The sequence below is a fragment of the Heloderma suspectum genome, chromosome 6 (assembly GCF_057233095.1).
Source record: "Heloderma suspectum isolate Gila_16-S chromosome 6, 16-S_ref, whole genome shotgun sequence".
Taxonomy (NCBI): Eukaryota; Metazoa; Chordata; class Lepidosauria; order Squamata; family Helodermatidae; genus Heloderma; species Heloderma suspectum.
In genome coordinates this window covers 73,468,284-73,478,366 of record NC_139463.1, presented here as the reverse complement: position 1 = coordinate 73,478,366, position 10,083 = coordinate 73,468,284, and the positions used below count along the sequence as shown (strand labels likewise).

Below are 10,083 nucleotides of genomic sequence, written 5' to 3'. Positions count from 1 at the left end.
GCTTATGTGATAAAATGCCAAATCAAACTGGGGGAGGGCACTATTTAGGGAGCCTGGAGGGGGTGTTCTCCCTCCCTCCTGTGTTTCGAGACCCCGTGATTATTTCTCTTGCCAACTCATTGGTCTGCACACAGATGCTATCAGTGGAGGCTGGTGGCTCTGATTTCAGTGGGGCTGTAAATCTTTTCTGAGTTTCAGTCAGAACTCTAAAGGAGCTATCCAAGGTGCTGAACCCTAGGCCCCAAATGGGTTCAGCACCTTGGATAGCTTCTTTAGAGTTCTGATTGGTTCTGACTGAAACCCAGAGCGGATTTATAGCCCCACTGAAATCGGAGCCATCAACCTCCACCGGACGCCATTGTTCAAAACAGTTCAATATGGGTCTTGTATATCAGGCATGCAAAAATTGGGAAGCCCTTTAAAAAAGTGACCATTGTGGAGAGCATTGCTATATTATGATGCATTCAGCATAACTGCAAGAAAGGGTCTTAACATACTGCAGGAACAATAATAAATACAATCCTTTATATATGCATAAAAAATGGATGTATCCCTTAAACCTTGTTCAGGATCTAGCACCTTCCCTAAGGAAATCCCCCCCCCCATCTGAAATGGGGCCTCTAAATAAAATCCATTTTTTAAAAATGGAATCAAGTTCTAGACACATTTCAACAATATTCCGAAGTACAACCCATGAAGATTGGTTTTGCGTGTACGCCATTCCCACCCCCTCCTGCGATGCTGATGGCGGGAGTAGAAGGGAAGGTAAACAGTATGAACGCCCTTGTAAACGTAGCAGCATAACCAGTTTGAGGCCTGAAGGAAAGGAGGGAGTAGAAACGAGCCATCGTGTCTACGACTCGTGACATGTTCCCTCCCTTGGAAGCCTTTTATGAATGAACTTTAGGCGCTCGTGTATGTGTTTTTTTATGAATGGGAGTTCCACTGGTGAATGTATCTTAGTACACCTTGCGCCGATTGGCTCAGAGCACTCAAGCCACGCCTTATCCCGACTGGGTGAGGGCCACGCCGAGCCCTGATTGGTTGGGCGTGTCCCAGCGAGCCGAGGGAATTCCCCCTCCCCTCCTTTGCCTCCATTCACAAAGTCAATGAAACAAAGAGAAACAGAAAAGAGTCTGTTTCTGTGGAAGGGGAAACGAGCCCGGGCGGGAGGAACCTTCCTTGGCTCCGTCCCACGAGAATTAGCGTCTCCCTGTTATCCCGGATCAGCCGCCTTGCGGCGGGGTCCGAGCGGGAATCGCTGAACTGACCGCACCTTCCCCCAGCCCCCACACTTTCAGGTGAGTAGGAAGGATAAGTTTTCATGGAAATGGGACGATAATTTCATGCATCGTTGCAGAAGTTTCAGCGAATATACGGGGGAGGGAAAGGACATGAAAGGGACCTATGTGGTCTAATCGGGATGGGTGGGGAGCGAGGAGGGGGGAGAAGCTGATTCTAGATAGAGTCAGGACATAGAAAAGATGGGGAATAGAAGGGAAGCGGGGAGAGGTCAAAGGGCTGAAGTTGGGTGGATTGGGGGAGGGGGAGGGGTCACAAGCGAGCCAAATAGAAACGAAGAGCTCATTCTCCGGCGCGGGAGCCCTTTACAGCCCAATCCTAGTCGTGTCTACTCGGAAGTAAGTCTCCTTGGCGTCTAGGATTGCAGCCTTAAAAAGGGTAGGGCGGGGGGTGGGAATAAGAAAGTGGAGTTAAGGAAAAATGGATTTTGGAGGCCAGGTCGTGTGAGCCGGGGGGGGGGGGCAAGTCCGACGGAGGGGAGGCGCCCTTAGCTCAGTGGCAGAGCATATGCTTTGCCTGAAGAAGCCAGGGCTCAGGTTCGATCCCTGGCATCTCCAGGTAGGGCTGGAAAAGCTCCTATCTGGAAAGCCATGGCTGCCGGCCACCATCGACAACACTGGGTGAGATGGACAAGTGGCCTGACTAACTATAAGGCCGCTTCCCTCTCGCAAGGAACTCAAGGCGGCTTACATTATCCTCCTCCTCACCGTTGTATCCTCACAACAACAACCCTGTGAGGTAGGCTGGGCTGAGAGTCTGTGACTGGCCCAAAGTCACCCAGTGAGCTTCCATGGCCAAGTGGGGACTAGAACCCGGATCTCCTGGCTCCCAGTCCGTCACTCTCACCACTACACTACACTGACTAGGGATGCAATCCTATGCTTATTTAGACAGGAGGGGAAAAAAGTCCTACAACTCCCAGCTGGGGAAAGCTGGGAGTTGTAGGACTTCTTTTCTGTCTAAATATGTATAGGATTGCACCCTAGAGTGCTCAAAGAGAAGAGGCTGAGGAAGGGGTTGGGAAGGATTGCAGGGGCAATAGAAGCCAAGATCCAAGAGAGGATGGGGAAAACCAGACAGAGAGGGGCCAGGAAGCCTGCAGTGGAGTAGAAGGGGACCAAGGGCCCATATAGGGTCTGAACTGAAAGGGGATTTGGGGCTAGGCAGGGTGAGTGTGCGGAGGACCGTGGGAGAAAGACCTGTTCCCCTTTAATTGAGCATCTTCTTAAGGGGATGGGAGGGAAGCACTCAGATTTGGTATTCCTGCTTGAAGCAACTAAGGGAGAGTCAGCAATATGGGCTGGGGCTTTAAACCACCTCCTCCCCTAGACCATTGACCTGAGATTGATGTCTTGCATATAATTCTGTGTTTAGTGCCGTACCCCTGCAACGAGTGCCGTGAAACATCCCTGAGTGATTTTCTGTTCCCCCTTTTTTGGGGGTGGTTCTCCTTGCAGGGTCGGCTGCCTGCTCTCCATGCCTGTGGGGAATTCGCACCCATGACTGATGGCAGGATGAAAGGATATTTGGACCAGCAAGTGCCTTACACTTCTGCACAGGTGGGTGATTTAGCAGAGACAAACCACCTTGATGCTTCTGCCGCTCGTTAGCTTTGCCTTTAATTTTGCTGGCCTATCCGGCCATCTCTTAATGCAGAAGCCTTGTCTTATGTTGGTTTTCATGTTTTTCTTACAGAAACCATCAGGAAATGGGACCCCGGAGGGCAGAGTTGTGATGGCTGCGCGGAGGAAATCTATGGACCCAGGTGTGCCACATGTCCCAGATGGCGAAGGTGTGTGTGGGGGGGGTGGGCATCTGAAACAGATGGGTGGGGCAATCTGTAGGGATCACTTGGACAGATCGGCCATGAAGCTTCTTGTGCCTGAATGATAAGATCCTAATGTGATACCTTGACTGGAAGCTTGAGCATAATGACGTTTCAGTGCAGCCGTTGTTCTTATTTTACAAACTGAGGCTGAGAGAGAATCCTTCTCCATACGGTCACGTCACTTGCCAGGGGTTAAGTTTTCCTGAATTCAGTGTCCAGTGCTCCATCCGCTAGATCAGCCTTTCCCAACCCGCTCCCCTCCAGATATGTTGGACTATAACTCCCATCATCCCCAACCAGCATGGCCTTGTGGTACAACATACCCAGAAGGCACCAGGCTGGGAAAGGCGACTCTAGAATGCATAGGTTCTCTTCTTTTTGACACCTGTCAAGCGGCCCTGATTGATTGAAGGTCGTGCTCCTTTTGCTGCCCTTGCCTTGCTGCTAATGTCCTCTGCAGCCCTGCCTGGGGGGGCGCTCGAGGCGGCTGCAGCGTTTACTCAGTGAACAGGTTAAGCAGTATTTTGCTGTCATGTCTTTTGTCCAGGAAGGGGGATAGAGCAAGGAAATGGATCTCCTCCTAGAATGTGCTTGCCCCAAAATGGATCTCTCCGCCCCAGGAATGGGGAAACTTTTTCCCAGCCAAATTCAGCTTTGGAGATGCTCTCAGGGCTGCGTTCCAGTGGTGGGCGGGGCCAAAGGCAAAAGAGGCGGGGCCAAAAAACCAGCATATTGCTGCTTAAGGGCGGAGGCTGCCGATTATCCTAGGCAGGGTGGCCGTGGTACGGCCTCCTCACCTAGGTGCTCAAGCACACTACATCTTTTGCTAGACGGCTGATTTTGACTATCTAGCCACAGCTTCGGGGCAGAGGAGGGAAGGCGGCCGTGCGGTGCATTGGAAGCTGAATAATGCTGCTTCCGTGGTCTCCTCCCCTCCCTTCCCCCGGGACTGCCCCCTTTTCCCCGTCTCTGCTCTCCGTTTCCGAGCGTGGAGATGTAGCTGGTGCGGAGAGAACCGCACCGGCTACGAGAGGGCGGGGGCAGGGAGCGCGGCTTCTGGGAACTGCGTTTGGAGCCCTGGCTCTGACCTCAGTTCCCAGAAACTGAGAAATCCAGTGGCCCCCTAGACAGTATCTAGTGGCTATAGGATGGCTCCCTAAAGCTTTTACAGTCAGTAACTAAGGCTTACAAGTAGCGATTCGGTCTTTTAAAATGGGGGGGAACCCGTGCAAAAGCTGGAAAACCACCCAGCGATTGGTGATGAGGGGAAAGGGGTGTGTCCGTCCAGGAAGAGGGGGCGTGGCTATCTGGGTAACTCTGAAGGGCCAGATTGGGACCTCAGGAGGGGTGGATTTGACCTGCAGGCCTGAGGTTGCCCATCCCTGCTCTGCCCCATGAAGTCCATGGATCACAACCTCTCTAGCCCCTACTAAATACTAAAGTACTTAAATACTTCTTTTAAGTATTTGACAGAGAACAGCAGGTCCTTTGGAAAGAACTGCACGTGTATAGGGCAACTTTCCCCAACCTGTCGCCCTCCAGCTGTGTTGGGACTCTGACCCCCATCATCCCCAGACTGGGGTGATGGGAGTTGTGGTCCCAACACAGCTGGAGGGCGACAGGTTGGGGGAGGCTGTGTTGGGACCACAACTCCCATCACCACCAGTCTGGGGATGATGGGAGTCATAGTCCCAACACAGCTGGAGGGCGACAGGTTGGGGAAAGTTGCCCTATACACGGGCAGTTCTTTCAGAAGGACCTGCTGTTCTCTGTCAAATACTTAAAAGAAGAAGACAAGTCCGATTTCCTTTGTGCGATGCCAGGATGCAAAGCTGTGGATGGTAGCTGTGATTCCCTGACCGGCCACGTGTGGATTGGAATGACTCTAGATTGCACCCCGACCTCTTTGTCTTTGAGTACTGACACTTCTTGTACAGCTTGATGTGCCTCTGTCGGTGGCGCTCTCTCCGAATCCCACCACCTGTGTGAGCCAGCTGCTCTGACCTGAGGCTGACGGGGCCTGGAGGGCGGGCTGCCTGCTTTAGTGTGGGGCGCCCTTGGCAGCAACAGCTCAGTGTTTAGTTAATTTAATTAATTTTTATCCCAAGTTGCTGTCAGGGGAGCTAACGAATCCAAAGAGTCTTCCTCACCCCCTTTTATCCTCACAATACCCTGTGAGGCAGGTCAGGCTGAGAGAGATGGAGAGAGTGACTGACATTCATGGCTGAATGGGGATTTGAACCCGGATCTCGCCAGCATCCTTAACCACAGCACTACACTGGCTGTCCACATGGGAATGAGAGTGCAGGCAGGGTTCCTCTGGGTTTGCTCTTGGGAATCTCCTTCCTTCATAATCTGGGTAGTTTACATTGAACCCTCTTCCGCTCCATGAGACACACACACACACACACACCCTTCCTTCTACTCTGATACAACCTTGTGCTTCTCCTTTGGATGTCTCAAGCATCTTGTCTTTACGCACAGGAGATAGGTAGACGGGACAAACATTTCAACGCTTGGGGTGGGGCAGGTTAGGGAGGTTGAAATCAAAAGGATACTGCCTTCCAGCAAACCCGCAGCCCTCTGGATGGGTTGAACTCCCACCCCCATCAGCCCCAACCAGCATGGCCAGTGATCAGGGATGATGGGAGTGGTAGTCTGATGACATCTGGGGTTCTTCTGTCCCTGCTGGGTGTGTGTGTATATATATTTGCAGGGGACGGAGATGAAGCTCATACCATTGAGGTTGAGGGTGCTTCTGCTGGGGTTTGACCCCAGCTGCACTCTGTTGATGCTCTTCAACCACTCTTCACTCCCCTTCAGCTCTCTCTGTTGCTCCAGCCACTGTGGGTCTGTGATCATCCTGTCCTGTCCCGTTCCTTTGCAGATCTCTTCCATGACTTGAACCTGTTTCAGGAGACTTGGCTGACCGAAGGTAAGGCTAGCTTTTCGATTTCTCCCATTAGCCAGCCAGTGACTTCCTTTCATTGCCCTCGCTCTTTTTCCTTTTGGACTGAGTTCTTGCTTTTTGCTGCTGCCGCCTTCTTCTAGACCTTTGGCATATGTAGCTGACTCTCTGGGCTTGGGTAAACTCAGGGATATGAATTGCATCACTGTGTTGGTATTTGCTTATGAGAGCAACTTAGCATGCCCCCCCCAAACCATTTCCCCTCCCCATCAGGGTAGACTGGTGACTCCTGAACTGTTTGAGAGGGGCGTTGATCCCCTTTACGAATCTGAGGATTCACCGCCTCCTCTTTAAGCTTTTGGAAGCAGCACATGAAAGAAAAAGAAGTGTCGAGTTTATAAGAGCAACTTGGTTGCTTGTGAGAGCAACTTGCTTATTGCTTATGAAAGCAACTGGCTTATGAGAGCAACTTGGCATGCCCCCCCCAACCATTTCCCCCTCCCCATCAGGGTAAACTGGTGACTTCTGAACCATTTGAGAGGGGCGTTGATCCCCTTTGCGAATCTGAAGATTCACCGCCTCCTCTTTTGGAAGCGGCACATGAAAGAAAAAGAAGTGTTGAGTTTCTTTTCCTGGTGGCTTGATTGGTTTTTGGTGTCTCTCTTGTCGGTTTCTCCGCTTCCCTCCCTCCAGTGTCAACCTGGGAAGGGAAGCTTTCTCTTCCCGAGAGGCCAATTAAAGCAAATGGTAGTTAATTGCAGGTTTGAAGTGGGTCTTGTATTTTGTTCTGGCAGTCCTGGATCTAGGGACCTGGCATTTTGAAAAGGTTAAAAAGGCGATCTGTCTTGTTTGCTTAACTTGTATTGTTACTCGTGTTTAGCTGGAAGTTGGTGGAGTGCTCTGGCGAAGATTAAGATTAGCAAAGATTAAGTAATATCAGCATTGATGGCATTTTTTAAAAAAGAAAGTGCATCGTAAGCTGAAGGGGGAATTCCATCAAGATGACTCAGAAACCCGATGGTGTCAGAGTAGGCTTTTTATTTTAACTGGAAATTTGTCGGCTCAACTAGGTGCTACAATGCAATTTGGCGTTCAGCTCCAATCAAGCAGTCGGTTGCCTCTCTTCCTGCTGTCCAGGTGCTTAATAACTGCAAAGAAAATGAATTTGCTGTTAGAATTGAGTGTCTTGAGACATGGCTTCCAGTTTTCTTTGGTTTCTTTTAAAAAGCAAGTTGTTGGATTTCATGGCTTCAGAGAAAAGCTTGGAAATTTCTCCATAACCGTAGTCTGTCTGTTTTCCTCTAAAGCTGAATTATTTTTGGAAACAATTTTCAAACAGTTTTACTTTGGGGTCTGAATCTTAGAAGCAGAAAAGATTATGCAAAATTGAGCCAATACGTGCACCGATATTTAATTTACATAATGTATTCTGGATATAGGATTCTATTTTTCAGTTTCAATTTGGTCTAACAGACACACCAGTCCTATTGGTAGCATGAGTGCTGGAGATATGGAATGGGGTTATCAGATATATTGTGATAACCATGAGGACTAGAGGCTTTGTGTGTGTGTGTTTTAAAGAATGCTCTTTTGTCAGGACTTCAGTTGCTGGATCAGACTTGGAACTCTGTGCTCTAAGATTTGGTGATAGGGCTGGCAAAGATTGGGGGGGTGAGAATAAATATTGTGTCCTTGCTTTGTGTTCTGTGAAAGTGGAGAGCTTCTTAGGGAGAGTTCACAGTAAAAATAATCTGCAGCTTGTGGACTCTTAGCTGACCTATCTTACAAAAAAAAGAGAGGGAGGAAATGAATTTTGGAAACAGTCAAAGCATGAATTTCCTTAATCTTGAGAGTGCATACTATCAGGTTTGGGTATTGCAAACTCTATATTTTGGTTTAGAATTTAGGTTCTAAAATGGTATTTTTCCCCCAGAGCCCATCTTATACTAGCACAGGTCAGCAGTGTGGAACCCAAGTGAGAGAGTTTGAAATCTGGCAACTGAAAAGGATTCATAGTGGGAGGATCTGCCCAAGAATTCAGAGGCAAACCAGCACCTAGTATGTCTGCTGAGAGAGTGAAGCTGTACCTAATTAAGGCTGTGATCCTATCTGTCCTTATGTGGGAGTAAGCCCCACCAAACACAGGGAGGGGCTTACTTCTGAGTAGACATGCATAGGATTGTACTGTGCAAGCTACAGTTAAGGGATCAGGGCTGCAAAGTTGAGTTGATGTAGAAAACACATCACGTTATCACCGAGCAAGCAAGGAGAGGTGCCGAGCGACTGGGATCCTGAACTTGAAAGTAGCCTCTGTGGAAATCAGTGAGGCTTGTCCTAAGGAATTTGCTACTACAGGATGTGATGATGCCTTTAAAATGGGAATTAGACATATTCAGGGAAGATAAGGCTCTCAATGTAGGCTACTAGTCTACTCTCAATAAGGCTACTAGTTATGATGACTATATCTTACCTCCAGTATCAGTGGCAGGATAGCAGTTGCTGGGGAACATGAGCAGGAGGGGCTATTGCATCATGTCCTACTTGTGTGCTTTCCGGAGGCATCTGGCTGGTCACTCTGGAAATAGGTTGCCGGATGAAATAGGCCTTTGGTCTGATCCAGCAGGGCTTTTCTTATCTTCCCAAGTAATTAGACCCTCCAACATTTCTCAGATCCAAATAGACACCTTGTGAGACACCTGTTCTTGCCCAGAGTGCCTCCGTTCTTGCTGTTCGCTGTTGCCAAAGTAGCGTGTCCCTTTTTTTTTTTGCTACTGGAGCTGCCCAGGAAAGTGTCTGGTTTTGAAAAAGAAGAGAAAGATCAAGTGGACCACCTCATGTCCTCATCTCAGAGTAAGAATCCCACAGCAGAAAGGCATTGCAATGCAGACCCCATTTATCATGAAACTGGTTTGACTTGGGTGGTGGGTAGGATCATGATGTGAATGACTGAACTGAATGGAAGTCATTTATTAAAGGGGAATGAATTTTCAAGCAGGATCTGAATTGTCTGGGGTAAACTAATTGAGCAAGAGAACTGATTTGGGTGACCTGGGGTGGTGTGCAGATTAATTTCAGAATTTCTGGATGTGTGTTAAATTCTAGTAATTCAAGTTTCTATCCATATATATATATATGGGGGCCGCGGTGGCTTAGTGGTTAAGACGCTGAACTGCAGACCGGAAGGTCGGCAGGACAGCAGTTCGAGACCCAAGTGCTGCGTGACGGAGTGAGCTCCCATCTTCAGTCCCAGCTCCTGCCAACCTAGCAGTGCTTAAAGCAAGAAATTGCATGTAGATAAACAGGTACCGCTGCGGCAGGAAAGGTAACAGCGTTCCGTGCACCTCGGTGTTCAGTCATGCCGGCCACATGACCACGGAAGCGTCTTCGGACAGCGCTGGCTCTTCGGCTTAGAAATGGAGATGAGCACCACCCCCTAGAGTCGGACGCGACTGGCTGGGGACACCTTTACCTTTTAAAATATATATATATATATATATATATATATATATATATATATATACACACACACACACACACACACACACACACACATATAAATTAGCATATGCAAATGTGCGTCATTTCTTTGGGCGATACATGCCCTCTTCTTTGGCAATGTGTAACCAGCCCCTCTATGCCGGAGGGCCCTTTCCCCCTTTGGAACCTAGGAAGCTGCCTTCTACTGAATTAGACCATTGGTCCATCTGATCCAGTATTGGCAACACTCTTCAGGGTTTTCAGGTAAGAGTTTTTCCAGCCCTACCTGGAGCTGTCGGGGATTGATGCATGGAGATTGTGTGGGACTTTCTCTTTGCAGGAGCTTATCTAGCTCTGATTTAAAGCACTGAAGGATGGTTTAGTTCAGGGTACACTAAAAATCATAATTGTCATGTAATACATTATCACCAGAAACGGATCTTTTGCGATATCCATAATTTCAGGCGGTCTTGGAGTTCATGCATGTCCATTTACATGCATGTGTGCACTAGTTATAATTTTTCTCCAGTTCCTCCCCACCCACCTCCCGCACCACCACACACACCAC

The 10,083-nt window shown here is 48.9% G+C and overlaps 1 protein-coding gene across 4 annotated transcripts in view; it reads left to right on the top strand.

The window, feature by feature from the left end:
- Positions 1–1,096: 1,096 nt before the first annotated feature.
- Positions 1,097–10,083, top strand: part of ETV4 (ETS variant transcription factor 4) — a 70,886-nt gene continuing 61,899 nt past the window's right edge. For 2 of the 4 annotated variants that reach the window (XM_084808283.1, XM_084808282.1), the window contains exons 1-4: positions 1,097–1,301; positions 2,760–2,861; positions 2,998–3,094; positions 6,018–6,065. In XM_084808283.1, the coding sequence (XP_084664409.1) occupies positions 2,802–2,861; positions 2,998–3,094; positions 6,018–6,065 (205 nt within the window). In that variant the 5' untranslated portion in view covers positions 1,097–1,301; positions 2,760–2,801. The remainder of the gene's footprint in view (positions 1,302–2,759; positions 2,862–2,997; positions 3,095–6,017; positions 6,066–10,083) is intronic. The other 2 variants (XM_084808285.1, XM_084808284.1) reach the window with 1 other exon arrangement.